At 46.8% G+C, this 14,203-nt stretch overlaps 5 protein-coding genes across 5 annotated transcripts; 3 read left to right on the top strand and 2 right to left on the bottom strand.

The window, feature by feature from the left end:
- Positions 1–3,236: 3,236 nt before the first annotated feature.
- Positions 3,237–4,317, bottom strand: K444DRAFT_615272 (acyl-CoA N-acyltransferase). Its single transcript, XM_024880699.1, has 3 exons — positions 4,236–4,317; positions 3,941–4,179; positions 3,237–3,886 (listed from the first exon to the last, which is right to left on the bottom strand). The coding sequence occupies exons 1-3, from the start codon at positions 4,307–4,309 to the stop codon at positions 3,513–3,515; spliced, it is 687 nt and encodes a 228-aa protein (XP_024733748.1). The 5' UTR covers positions 4,310–4,317; the 3' UTR covers positions 3,237–3,512.
- Positions 4,318–4,565: 248 nt separating this feature from the next.
- Positions 4,566–5,517, top strand: K444DRAFT_644595 (NAD(P)-binding protein; the record flags this gene model as incomplete). Its single annotated transcript, XM_024884981.1, has 2 exons — positions 4,566–4,668; positions 4,718–5,517. 2 exons carry the CDS (start codon positions 4,566–4,568, stop codon positions 5,515–5,517), a joined length of 903 nt encoding a protein of 300 aa, XP_024733747.1.
- Positions 5,518–5,654: 137 nt separating this feature from the next.
- Positions 5,655–7,885, bottom strand: K444DRAFT_36756 (methionyl-tRNA synthetase). The gene is made up of 2 exons (XM_024872244.1): positions 6,045–7,885; positions 5,655–5,942 (listed from the first exon to the last, which is right to left on the bottom strand). Exons 1-2 carry the CDS (start codon positions 7,836–7,838, stop codon positions 5,793–5,795), a joined length of 1,944 nt encoding a protein of 647 aa, XP_024733746.1. The 5' UTR covers positions 7,839–7,885; the 3' UTR covers positions 5,655–5,792.
- Positions 7,886–8,217: 332 nt separating this feature from the next.
- K444DRAFT_36728 (DUF1715-domain-containing protein) lies at positions 8,218–9,147 on the top strand. Its single transcript, XM_024872240.1, has one exon. The coding sequence runs from the start codon at positions 8,386–8,388 to the stop codon at positions 8,914–8,916; it is 531 nt and encodes a 176-aa protein (XP_024733745.1). The 5' UTR covers positions 8,218–8,385; the 3' UTR covers positions 8,917–9,147.
- Positions 9,148–10,999: 1,852 nt separating this feature from the next.
- K444DRAFT_692106 (uncharacterized protein) lies at positions 11,000–11,651 on the top strand (the record flags this gene model as incomplete). The annotated part of the gene is made up of 2 exons (XM_024887815.1): positions 11,000–11,128; positions 11,182–11,651. The coding sequence occupies 2 exons, from the start codon at positions 11,000–11,002 to the stop codon at positions 11,542–11,544; spliced, it is 492 nt and encodes a 163-aa protein (XP_024733744.1). The 3' UTR covers positions 11,545–11,651.
- Positions 11,652–14,203: the final 2,552 nt, after the last annotated feature.

The raw sequence follows: 14,203 nt of genomic DNA, 5'->3' as shown, positions 1-14,203 counted from the left end.
GATAGTTTGGGAAATGGTCGGATCTGTGCATAAACTCGGCTCCTATCAGGCAGTGACGCGGTGGTTTGCCAGCCACTTGCCCTCGGTGTTTCTAGGGTCATGAATAAAAGATAATTTCATGGAACATGGAACATGGAACATGGGTGCTTTTATTTATTGATTACATCGTGCATGTTGTGGCTGAGATTTGATGGTGAGTAAGCCGTTCGCAAGGGGCACCGGGGGCAAATTGGTTCGCTTAAAAGGGAGAGTGACAATGGACAGGTTCTTCCCCCCGAATACCTTGACCATATTTATCCTTCTCAAGTGAGAAGTTTCAAGATCAAGCCTACACAGACATGGATAGATTATCATGAAGGACATGGCCCGAACACCGGTGGGCGATTTGGTCACCCCCTTCACACGGTCTTATTCGAAAATGGTAATCTGTTGGTTGATTTGCATTTATCAAATTCATCTTCATCCATTCTCATTCGTGTGTCTCTGACAACAACAGATCAATTAACAGTATCCATCCCATGTCTGCAAGCTATTGGCCTATTTCTCAGAGGTTCTAATTTAGTACCACCCCCTAAACCTAGAGCTCGAATGGATGGGGTCTTTGCTGCTTTCCGGGCTGTGCTGCCGCCAAGTCACACCAAGAAGCCTTGGGTAGGAATCGGCGATTTGTAACTACGTCCGTTATATAATAATCAAGTCCGGCGTAATTATATTATAATCAAGTCGTCAAATACGTATTGCATAACTCATTGCATAAAATTATATATGCTTCTAAATATAAATTGAGAATAATTCAAGTATAATCCAAGTATAATTTAAGGCATAAATTCTGATATTCTTACTCGGAGCTTCCATTGGATCGAACCCCCTGTCTAAATTTAGTTAGGAATAATATTAATATAATAAAGTCCAGCGGATTATATTACGTTATTACGTATTCAAGTCCTAAAATTATATTATTTCGCCATCCCTAGCCTTGGGGTTTTGCCCTTGGCAGTGCTCAAAGGCTCCTCCAAAGTTGATACAGGGGAGCCCAAGCGCAAGGTTTCGCTTCTTTTAGAAAGCTCGGACGTGGAACCTGAGGGTCCATTGTCTACTTCCGCGGATGAGTATTCACCGGCTGCTCCGCCCCCACGCCCCATTCTTCCTGGAGGATTTTATAGATAATTCTGCCAAAATGGGAGCTAGAAAGCGTCCAACTCAGCCTCCATTGCTATAAAATTAGTTCTCAAGTGCGAGCATGTGCAAAGCCTCAAGTGAAACAGTCTATGCCATTCGGGGCCTGGCTCAGATGAAGGCGGTTCCCATGGCTCCTCGCGTTTTCATTCAATGCTCGAGATATTTCGCCTCCTTCCCGCAATTCACCGGTGTATTAAATGGTCCCGCAGTTTGTAAATTCATACTAGTTAGCTCCATATTCATCTGATATTAGATATCGCTGACAGCAAATAGTTGATTGACAATAATCGTCCAGAGACCCTGAATTCTTGCTGCCCAAAGCGATATTTTCCTTCACATGTTCGCAGATGTCGGCCCACGAGGACGCGGAAACATTTTACCCCCAACTGACACCGCACGCAGCTTACTCTATTGGTTTGGCTCTCCCAGTGAAAGCAATTTTTTCGTGACCACGTAACACTTTGATATCCTGCATCTATGAATATCTAAACCTCCCGCTGCACGCATCCACAGTAATAGTAAACTGTCTATCATTGTCCTGAGCGCTGGAGAGAAGATCAATAGCAGTGATCGCCTTTCCGCGTACCCTCAGGCTGGAATCCATTGTGGATACGTGCCAAATATTCGGCTTCGGCCGATTCGTGTACGTTTTATGTTGATACTTTTCTACAAAGCACAACAGACAATGAGTGATTTGAGGGAATCCATTAATGTGTCAGAAGTGTGAATCATTTATCAGCAAGTGGAGGGGCGTTAGCGAGCGAGGCATAATCATTTCACAGTAGATTAGCAATGAACAAGAGCTCGTGCACAGAATTATCTCTCTGTTTTTGGAAAGTTGAAGGAGTCCAAGTGTAACTTGCCTAGACACCGAAACTTACAGAATACAGAGCGACCCCACGGACTTAATTACTCCTTGGCCTCAGCAGATGATTGAAACGAGGAAGCAAGGGCTTGTGCTCACGCAAGAGCGCTTATGAGTGTCTATAAAATGTATGACTCCGGAATTCCTTGTTCTTAATCACTGGCGGCACCATGGAGTTCCCTTACAAAGGATGGGTCCGGGGAGACAATAAGAGCTTCCATTTGCTGAAACTCTGCTTCTTGGCCTTTACACTTCTTTGGTCAATCAAACTGCCTTTATTACAATATTTCCAGACCAAATTTGATATAACAGAGCGAGTAATCTGATCTTCACTCGGTATCTTGACAGCAAAGGCCTTGACAACAACATGGAGCGATCAAAGATTTTGGATGACTCATATTTGTTGCCTGATTCATGGCGAAATCGAAACTCAAACAAAATTACTCCGTACCAAGCAGCCCGAAACGTTCAGCTCCTTGCGAGGGCGGGCAGGCTCTTCCTGACAGAGCATGGCCAACTTGGCTGACTGGAACGAAAAATTCAAAACATGAAAGCGGTTAATCTGGCTACATATTCAAATAATTGAAGAAAGTGCAAGTGAGTACTTTGTGGCCAATAAGCATGCTGCTGTCAAATAATCGCACAAAGACAAATACACCGGCGAAGAATAAACCTGGGCTACCGTAAAAGCTGCCGACATGGGCGGGAAATGAGTTATCATTGCCTGGGATTGAGAGGTGGGTACAAACGTTGAGGACTTGCCCATGGGCAAGGCTGTATCAGCCAACGAGGTTGCAATAGCAGTCGAGGACACCGAAGGTGGCAAGGACGCTTGGCATCGCTGTTGTAGTGGCTTTTATACCTCAACAAAGGTTCTAGGCATCGTTACAATGCAGATCCGAGTCTTATTTAGAACTCGGTTTGCAAAAGTGTAAAGAAAGAGCCTGATTGTTTCAGCTTTGTATGGAACATTGAACTTTTCAACTATTGAAGGGTTTTGTCAGAATAGCATTTCTACCGCGACAAATACTCTACAGCCCTCGGTACAATCAATGCAACTGAGGGTCCTGCTTGGAGAACTCATTTGCAGTCTTCACAATGTACTTCAACCCTCGGTATCACGTAAATGCGAGCCCTACTTTAGAGCACTGGATTGGCAAGCTCGACAAAGTACTTCAGGTTCAGGTACAATGGCGGATCCAACTTTTGGACGAATCGATTTGCAAGATAAGGAAAGAGCATCATTGTTCCACCTCTGCGTGGAACATTCGGGGGAAACCAGCAAAGACAAGCAGAATGATCGGAATCTATGCTCTTCAATTGGTAACATGTACCTGAACCTCCCAGGCATTGAAGTCGCGGGGCTCCGTCAGACCGATGACTTTTATTCCCTACACAAGTCTATATAATGCCACCAAGTCTTTTTGAACTCCTTGCATGCATTCATCAAATAAATTTCGGCCCTCCACTACGTCTTCTGACTCTCATTCTTCTCCACTAAATCGCCCACTCCCAGCCCCCGTCCCACTCTAACCTTCCTCTTCTTCCCCTCTTTGGCCACCACCTTCTTCTCCCCCTCTCTCTCCTCCAGCTTCCCCAATTCTCCAACAGGCTCTCCCTCATCTACCTCCCCATCATCCAACTCATCCATCACCTGCTCTCTCACAAACCCCAGATCCAGCTTCATGCTATATGCATCCTCGCCATCTGCATAGTACTTCGCCTCCACCTTCTCGTTTTTGAAGCCTAGGGTGTCGCGGTAAAGGCGTAGAGCAGCGTTGTTGGAGACGCGGACGTGGAGGGAGACATATTGTGCGCCGAAGGTTTCGACCATTGCTCGTTCTTCTTTGTGTCAGCACTGCTCACCACTTCTCCCCCGTGCATTAATGGACATACGTGATTGTCTCATTAACTTCTCCGCAATGCCCAACCGTCTATGCGTCCTCATCACACTCAGACTCGTGATATGCCCATGCTGCACTCCATCCGGCGGATCCTCTTCCATTTTCGCGAGGACATAGCCTACGATTCGGGGGTAGTCGTAGGGCGTCTTCTTAGGTCGCGAGACATCGACTGCGACGAAGGAGAGCTGCGGCCAGGAGAGGGCATGGTAGAGGTAATATTTCATGAAGTAGCTTGCGGAGCACGAGATCAGCTTTTGTTCTCAAGGTTGGTAGGCAAGTGGGCCTACTTTTCTGGCAGATTGGTAATGTTTGCATGTTGAACATGCGGTATGTCTGACGGGTGCAGCAATCGGATATCCATGGTTGCTGTGAGGTGTTTGGAGAAGGCTGATGAAGCTTGACCGTCACCCTTTTGCTGATAGGGGCGCTAGTACGAATGTGGGGGCCCGGCTGAACTTCGGAAGAGACCCCCAATTGGCGGGGCTGAAGTTCTCGTGACAATTCTGTTTCTCCCACCTCTGAACTTATAGGTATCTAAGGATCTAGAAGACAGAGGGTCCGTTCTCGCCTTGGAGTCTTTGAACTCTCACTGCCTTCACTGTAATCTTCAAGACACAATGGAGTCTCTACGAACAAGAACAGCAGCTACGAACCTTGGCGGGGTACAAGGTTATCGGCCCCTTGAAGGCAAACTTGTAATTATAACAGGAGCTTCAAGAGGCAATTCTCCTCCCAATTCTCACTCGTTCTCTCTCTAACAACCTCATAGGTATCGGAGTGGGCATAGCCCACAACCTCGCCTCAAAAGGCGCAACTCTAATTCTAAACTACACCTCAGACTCTTCCGCCCAAGCCTGCAACGACCTCTCCTCCCTCCTAACCCAAGAACACGGCACCACCAGCTTCGTAATCCAAGCCGACATGGGCTCCCCCGCCGGGCCCGCACACATCATCACCACAGCCAAGAACCACTTCTCGCACCCCAAGACCGGAAAGTTCCAAATCGATATCATCGTAAACAACGCTGGTGTCTCCAAGAACTTGAAAATTGAAGAATGCACGATTGAGGATTACGAGTGGCAGTATCGGATTAACGTTCTGGGCCCGTTGCTGCTGATGCAAGCTGCGTTGCCATATTTGCCACATGATAGGAGTGGGCGGATTGTGAACCTGTCGAGCGTGTCGAGTTCAGAGGGCTTTATTGGGCAGAGTGTGTATGGTGGTACGAAGGCGGCGTTGGAGGCTATGACTAGGACGTGGGCAAGAGAGCTGGCTGAGAGGGCTACGGTTAATGCCGTTAATCCTGGGCCGGTGAAGACGGATATGTGGGCTGGTACGACCCCGGAGTTCAAGCTGAGGTTGAAACCGTTTATCCAGCAAACACCTGGAAGTGCGATTCGACCTGAGATTGATGATGAGGATTTGGTGGCTGATGCAGAGAATGCTGGGGGTAGACCGGCTTATGTGGATGAGATTGCGGGGGTGGTGGGCATGTTGTGTACGCCGGATAGTTTGTGGTGTACTGGGCAGGTGGTTTGTGCTAACGGAGGTATGAGGATGTCCATCTAACGCAGGACCTTTTCATTGAAACAATATGGCAATCAGAGACTAGACAAGCCATCATAGAATCATAACAGCAACTCGTTCAGCTACAACTCTCTTTAGTCTGTTGAGATGTTGAATGCAACAATAATCTCTCGCAAGGCAAAGGCTATCTTTTTCTACCGCCAACAAACGAAAAGCACGCTCCAGCTCCAGCTCCAACCAGCATCCGAGGTAACCCTTGCTACCCTTCCGTCCAAATCATTAACGCCACTTATGCACATATTTTATAATATCCCCCTTTATGGAGCAGCCGCAGGCGGAGGCGCCTGCTCTTCAGCTACTTTACCCCTCAACGGGATTTCCACTTCCTCGTCCTTCTTGCTAGCAGGTTTTGTATCGGTGCTTGACCCGCCAGCCTTAGCAGCCTCCTTCTGGAATGGTATCAGTAACTGGACTCTTTGAATTAGGAACTCGAACAATCGCCAACTGTGTCCTCTGAACTGAACGAGACAACCCCAGATGAAAGTGAGGAAAGATCTTCGTTTACGGACCTTAGCTTTCTTGCGCTCTCTGTCTCTCGCTTTGTCCGCAGCTTTCTTGGCTTTGGCAGCTTCCTCTTCTTGTCGCTGAGCTTGAGTACCGCCATACTTGTTGCGCCATTCTTCTTCTTTCTCTTCTGGGATGCGAGTGAAGAGGTATGCCGCCTTTCCAATTTTGTGGCCACTCTTCAATGCAGACGGATTCCACTTGTCTGAGATATGGGCAAGAGGAGCATTTAGTTGCTGAACAATTGATTCAGCAGTTGATGGCATGAATGGGGACGCAATAGAGGCAAGAAGGTATGCTAGGTTGAGGGCAAGTCCAGCGATAGTCTGCGTTCTTGTCGGATTGCTGGCAAGATTGGCATTGTCAAGGCGGTATTGAAGCAGAAGATTTCCTGCTGATGAAATCTCCATGAGCTTTTTCAATCCAGATCGCAAGTGCACAGCTTCCAAGTCAGCCACATACTCGCCGAGCAGCTTGTTAACTTCAGCGATCCAGGCTGGGAAATCAAATGTGTCGTCGGTATAATCGTCAGAGAACTCAGGAACAGTCCCACCGAGTTTAGCATTGACGAACTTGACGAGACGGTTGACAAAATTGCCAAGGTTGGCCAACAGCTCGCTGTTGTTCGCTGATATGAAGCTCTTCCATTCGAATTGGGTGTCTCCTGTTTCTGGTCGATTTGCGAGCAAGTAATATCTCCACACCGACGGAGGAATACCAGTCTCCTTGGCACCATCCCCAAAGACGCCGACACCTCTTGACTTTGAAAACTTCCCGGTCTCATAGTTCAGGTATTCCGTGGTTGAAAGGTGGTTGAGCATAGTCCATTTATCCCCGGTTCCCATCTGCGAACCCGGGAAAATGACCGTATGGAACGGTACATTGTCCTTGCCCATGAATTGATAAAGCTTGACGTTCTCCGGGTCGCGCCACCATAGCTCCCAATCCTTTGTGTAATTGGCAGTGATCGAGGGATAACCAATGCAGGCGTCGAACCAAACGTACAACACTTTCTTCTCGTACCCTGGCAGTGGAATCGGCGTGCCCCATTTCAAATCTCTTGTAATACTTCGGCCTTCCAGTCCCTTTTCCAACCACGACCGTGTAATGCTGACACCATTTTGTGGCCACGCTCCTTGAACACTTGATTTTGAAAACCACTCCTCAATTGCAGGTTGTGCCTTGTTGAGCAGCAGGAAGATGTGGGTCGTCTCTCGCGGAACTGGTGTTGCACCATCTATCTTGCAGTGAGGGTTGATCAGTTCAAATGGGTCCAGAAGACTTCCACACTTGTCACATTGGTCTCCTCGCGCATCGTCGTATTGGCATTTTGGACACGTGCCTTCGACGAAGCGGTCCGCCAGGAAGGATTCGTGTTTTTCGCAGTATGGTTGTGTAGTCGTGCGCTCTTCCAAATACCCATTCTTATACAGCTTCGTGAAGATATCTTGCGCAATGACCGTCTGCTGCTCTGTCGTGGTTCGGCCGAAATAATCGAATGCGATCTCGAACCAGTCGTAAACTTCCTTATGCTTCAGGTGAAATTCGTCGCAGAGCTCTTTTGGCGTTTGCCCCGTCTCGAGTGCCTTCGTTTCTGTAGCCGTTCCGTACTCGTCTGTTCCGCAGACGAAGAGGGTTGGTCTGTCTCGTAGCTTGCTGAACCTCGAAAAAACGTCTGCACTGAGCACGCTGCCGACGACATTTCCAAGGTGGGGAACATTATTGACGTATGGTAATGCGCTGGTGATCAGAATATTCTGTTTGCCCTTCTCGGGCAAAATAATCTTCGGTGTTGCCATTGTGTCTGGGTTTCAATTAAGCAGAGTCAGAGGCAGGTACGGGGAGCTGGTGTTTTAAATGCCGTGGTGGGGTTGACTCACTGTTTTGACAAGGCTGAAATTGTGCACAGCGCCCCGCTTAAGCGAGCGCAAGGCTGACTGAGAGTCGATGAGGTGAGTTGAAGCTGGTCGAAGATGGATGCAGAAAATTGCAAAAAGGAAGAGGAAAGCTTCTATCACTAAATGCCCGGAGCCGACTGCGCAGGTGGCGTACACCAGGAAGGGTCTTTTACCGTGTTGCAGTGCAAATTCGATTGCGGTAAACTTGAGGTCGACCCGAAGGACCTTTAACTAGAAAGATCCAATACGGACAATTTGCAGTGCGCTCGACAGCGAACCGCTAGGCCGTAGAGACCTGGCCAGAGAGCTTCATAACAAGCCCACAAAGGCCAACCCCTGCGCACTCAGCCTTGCTATCACGTGACGCCGACTCGACAACCTTGAAACAACTTCTCTTCTCTTCTCGGAACCAATAACATCAACCACTGTACATCTCACCTTCGGCAAGATGCAATCCAACACCTTCGATGAAATCCTTGGTCTTGAGGAACAATTCTATCATAATGGCCTGCAACAAGGATTGGCAGATGGAGTCAAAGCAGGTCAGATTGAGGGTCGAACTTTTGGCCTGGAAAAAGGGTTCGAGAAATATATTGAAAGTGGAAGGTTGTACGGCAAATCGTTGGTTTGGGCAAATCGTATTCCTGCATCTCAAGGCTCTCTGGCCGCCAAGGATCGACAGCAGAGAGCATCCAACACCACATCAAAGCCTGACGAAGAAAAGAGAATCAACAATGTGCTACCTTCACTACCCCAAAATCAGCGATTATTAAAGCACCTGAAGGTACTCCACGCTCTATCGGAGTCGGAAAGTCTATCTACCGAGAACACCGAGGAAGCGGTCTCTGACTTCGACGATCGACTCAAGAGAGCTGAAGGCAAAGCCAAGATTATTGAGAGGATGGTTGGAGAAGGCAGAGAAGAAGTAGATGGTGGCATTGAATTGACCGATACCCATCCCAGCATTGGAAATGTATAGTATCCTGGGATTGAGGCCTTTGCAGGGATATCAACAGCACTTGTGGAGTCAAGATGACGACCACACTCCCTGGATTCGATTTCTCTGGTTCTGCTGAACTGCCGCAAAATTGCTGTGATCCAAGGCCCCTCACTGCACGTGTGGTCTCACTACGCTCGGTCCAAGTATTTGTCACAATGTGCGTGATTCTGGTATCCAGCGCCATTCCCGTCAATGTTCCGGTTCTGTAATGTACATTCCCGTCCTGCTCCAATACGCAAATCTACCAACTGACGATCATTCCATCGCAGAGGATTGTCCCAGAAGTCAGTTGAACAATTTAATTCAGGAAACCGATTATGCCTACTCTTCTGGCAACTTACTATCTTGTGGCACGGAAGAAGGTTTGGCCGCTTCGGATCTCATATCAGACAGCTCTTTCAAAGGTGCTTGGTAGTTCTCCTTTAGCGTATTGTACGCCTGATGAGGGTCGTCAAAGTGGCGTGCGCGCCCGAGTTGCCTACCACGGCTTCCTATCATTGTAATGTCAGTCTTAGAACAATGAAGACTTTGGTTTCGTTATACGGACCTTTGCCGAAGCAAGTTCTTGCTCGATTGCGGCACACTTCGTCAGCAGAGTCTCATGCTCTTCTTGAAGAGCCTCCAAAGCGGCCTCTGGGGCAAAATCAGCAACTGTGTGATTGTTCCGGAGAGGATTGGGACAAGAAGATATTGTCTCTCGGACCACTATCACCTACCGATTACACCCTTCCGGTCACATTTCGCCTTCCAAACGTCCGATACTGCTTTGGCGCTCTTAAGTCGCTCCCGAAAGTTCCCCAATTGCTTTTGAGAATCAATGTATTGTTCTTCTAAGATTGAGTACCCCCCCTTCAGCAGCTCATGCTGCTTTTCGATGGTGCTATATTTTAGATTCTCGACATCTACTTGACGCTTCTGCTCCTTAAACTTTCATCAGCGCTATTTCTTGACTTCTTTGCCACATTGCATTATTACCTTTGCGATTGCCAATTCTCCCTTCAAAGCATTTTGTGCCTTCGTCAAGCCATCGTACTTAACTGTCAGAGCTCCCAAAGCCACGTTGGCGGTATAGGCCAAACCCGCTTCTTCCTGCAGTTCCCTGGGTTAGTCTCAATTCCACTAGAAGTTGGTGGAATATCGCATTTAAAGACTAATTAACCTTCTTGATGGCTAACTGTCGTTCTAGCTCATCTACTTGTCCTTGGAATTCTTCTGCGATTTCCTGCATTTTACGCTTGGTCGAAAAGTGTATGGCGTCCATCCAGCGGAAATTGTTGGTGAGAAGCTCCTGGGGAGCCGTCTTGGGCTTCTTCTATGAGACGATGGGAATCTGTCAGAGGGAAAGAGTGCGGAGTGCGGTGGACTAACTGCTTGAGGTTCATCGCTGCCGATGCCATCACCGCTATCAACTGGTCTCTTTACTCTCTTCAACATCAATGGCACATCGCTGTCGCTGTCGCTGTCGCCATTGCTGTCAATCAGTCTCTTTGAGCGCTCCATTGTCGGCTAGGGGTTTCCGGACGACGCTTTGCTGGTGAAATGATGAGACGGAACCCCTAAGGAGGCGTCAGTTTAATGTATCGGACTGGCTGGTAAATTGAGGGGGGCAGGTGAGGCAATGTACGAGAAATGGGTTGGACCATGTGGTTGCCAGAATGCAATGACGAGACAAGGACCCGTGTTTAAATAGGCAGAACGAGCACCACGGTGAACAGCGTTTTCCGCCGAAATTTTAAAGAAGCCCACCTTGTTAAATGTACTTATTCACTTGGCACGATTGAGTTTTGGCATGCGAGCGCAACAAGTAAGCAAGGCAAGAGGCGGGTCATTGAAGCAATCCGGCATGTGAATTGGACATATTTTCTGGCGACCAACGAGAGTCGACTAAATTTTGCCCTAATTTTTCAATCATAGAGCCCAAATAACTTATAATACAAGTTCATGCGACTTCTTCAACCTTCGAAGACTCCGAGTCTTTGAAATTTCGACTGCCTTGACTTACCTCCCTCAATAACGAAGACCCGCTTCAACAAATAGATCCCTCTAAGAAACGAACGCCAAGATGCCGAATAACGAAGACAAAGAGCTCACAGTAGAGGACAGTTGGCGTGTCACAATTACCTCTATTAGCAACATGCTGTCCGGAGGATTAAGCATTGCCCCAAAGCACCCTAGCTCCACAACCACCCAGGTGAGTAAAAGTCTGCGAGATCTAGAAATATACCGACACTAACCCCCACATAGAATGGAGTAAGGACTAGTTCTCCTTCTGCTTTTGGGGGCATAGAGCAGGCTTTGAGCAATCTATCCGTTGGAGAAAACACTCAGTCTCATTCGGACCGCATGATTCAATTCTACGAATCGTATTGGAAGTATTGGAAGTATTGGAGGACTTCCCAGGCGGAGGGTCAAGAAGAACGACAGCACTCTGGTTACCTCTGGGATCTTAAGAAGGCCATCCTAATTGCAGAGATCATTCATGAGCTCGTTCTGGAGACTTTTGAGGAAGTCTCGGTGGTGGAGAGGATTGCTGCGGAGGACCTGAAGACAAGCTTGACAAAGTTAGAGGCATTTGAGAAGACAGGTACCACTTTTGAGGGTATTTGACACGAAGGATAACAGACGAAGCAGTGGAAAGCATGTTGCCATAGCCGATGGTGTAGTTTAGTGGGATCTTCGACGTATGGATATTGGAGCTGCCTTCCCTCTATCACGGCACCGAAGGAGACTCCGAATATACTGGAGAACCTAGTGCAGAATTTCTTTCCTTCTGATAAACAGCCGAGTTGTAGAACAATTGAGCAATGGATCACTCTCACGAGAAGAAACTTTCCATACCGCGAAAGTCCTGTCAGAACTTTAGAACCAACTACTCAAGATCCCATCCACTTGAGGGTAAGTCTAGTAAATTTGAAGCAGTTCGGGGAAAGTGACACTGGTAATTGCTAGTCTTCACTGTTTCGATGCGTCACTCCTTCATCGAAGAACTCCACCAATTGGAGTGCATCCACTGACTGCGAAATATTGAACAAAACAACTGTATCTGACCTCAAAACATGTCGGTTGCGATAATAAACAAGTCAATATACTTGGCACTTCGCGGAAAGGATGCCCCTATTAGTAGGCTACCTCAAGAACTGAAAAGGCTGCGCTGAATAAACGCTTCGACCACTCCGATGATCCCAAGAAAAGTTGTGCACCACCAAAACCATAGCCTGATCACCACCTATCTGTTCACGCCCGTTCGTCAATACGAGCGGTTTACCAATCGTAGCTCCCATTGATCAATAGGAAATGGAATACGATTCGCAAGCCACAGTGGGTCCCGATTGATCAATAAGGGGGCCGATTGATCAATCGGGTAATATTGGGGTTTCGGGGCTGAGGAGGCTGAAACCCTTTAGTTCTCAGTATGTAATAATATATCCTCAAGACTAATGGCTGAAACCCTTTAGTTCTCAGTATGTAATAATATATCCTTAAGACTAATGGCTAAAACCCTTTAGTTCTCAGTATGTAATAGGGGTAAAGACACTTCTCCAGAGCTTCTAGATATATATAGGGCCTCTGCTCCCTTTTTACTACCTAGATACAGTTCACAGTACATAGTTCACAGTATAAGCACCTACTTTCCAAGCACAATTACTGATTCTATATATCTCCCAATCAATTACCTTACTTCTAATATGTCTCTTTCAACCCTTCGTTCATCTCCAGCCCCACGTACACCTCGTCAACGTATCTATGGCCGAGCAGAGCAATATTTTGATATTACTATACCAGGAGTACGTTCCTCTGGTACTCAGTTTTTGCCCTCCCCTATTACTGAAGACCCTACTAATAATTGGTCCGCTGAAGACGAAGCTACATAGGATCAAAGGCTTACTAAGGGCGGTAGTAGGAAAATTCTTACTGCTAGGAAGCATATAGATATTAGATAGTAGTTGCAAAATCCTGATACTTCACTCCCTAGTAGAACAAAAGCAGAGAAGCGCTACCAGGCTAATATTAAATACGAATCCCAATTATACGAGCTTCAGGATAATCAGGTATATCGTAAGAAATACCACAATACCTGCTGCGATGAGATTATTCCAGCCCGGTATACCCTTTGCTATAACGATGCCTTTGAGGTTTTGATTACTATTTATGAGAAATTAATACATACAAGTAAGTACCCCTTGAATTTACTAATTTTTATACTAATAACCTATATAATAGCCTTTAATACTACATTTGAGTATACAAGACGTATTTGGCATGGCCCATCCCGTAACGACTACGCTTGGATAAGTGCCTGCTGTACTTACTATAATAAGGAAAAGGCTCAGAAGAATCCTAAGGGGATTACACCTATCTAATCTCATTATCCTGGCGAGCATATGGTTCTGGATTTAATGGATTTTCGTATAAGTATCCCTTAAGTCATGTGATTTACCCCTATATTCCTGTATTTCCTGCATTTCCTGCATTTCGTACGTTTCGTGCGTTTTTAAGCTTTTCCTGCGATTTTTGCGATTCCTGCGATTTTCGTAAATTCCGAACCTTTTTATTCACACTTTATTAATACTATAGTATTACTATTACTAATACTATTATAGTATGATCGGGACGGAGAATATACGTGGATCTGGTAATTGAAATGCCACTTTTCCAAGTTCGTATGGATCCGTAGGCTTAAGGCTAAGACTGCGGACGAAGCTGCGGACGAGCTTATCAAATGGCTAAATGATAATGGGTATATTTCCATTTTAGCCTGTAATAATGGGGGTGAGTTTAAGGGGAAAGTGATTGAGATTTGTAAGAAGAGAGGGATAAAGATTATTCGCAGACAAGCTTATTACCCTCAATCTCAGGGCTCTATTGAAGTGGCTAATCGAATCTTCAAAAAACGACTACGGGCCGTACGAGCGGATACTGGTATCCAATCATAGATACAGTTACTTCCTTTAATCGCATGGGTAATTAATACCACAGCTATACCAGCTCTTCCTAAGGGAAATATACCATACGAGGTCTGGTTTGGACGAAAGCCACCTACTGATTTCCTAGACCATAAGAAGAGTGCTCGCCGCATACATACGGCCCTAGGGGCCATAGGGCCTATGGAAGGTACTACTGAGAGTAGCGCTTCTGGAGAGGATGGAGAGGATGGAGAGAATAGAGAGAATGGAGAGAATGGAGAGAATGGAGAGAATGGAGAGAATGGAGAGAATGGAGAGAATGGAGAGAATGGAGAGGATGGAGAGGATAGCTTTTTCGTGGA

This window comes from Hyaloscypha bicolor (genome assembly GCF_002865645.1).
Source record: "Hyaloscypha bicolor E unplaced genomic scaffold K444scaffold_117, whole genome shotgun sequence".
NCBI classification, from domain to species: Eukaryota; Fungi; Ascomycota; class Leotiomycetes; order Helotiales; family Hyaloscyphaceae; genus Hyaloscypha; species Hyaloscypha bicolor.
Note: the sequence above shows the minus strand (reverse complement) of the source record. Positions and strands in the feature narration are given on the sequence as shown.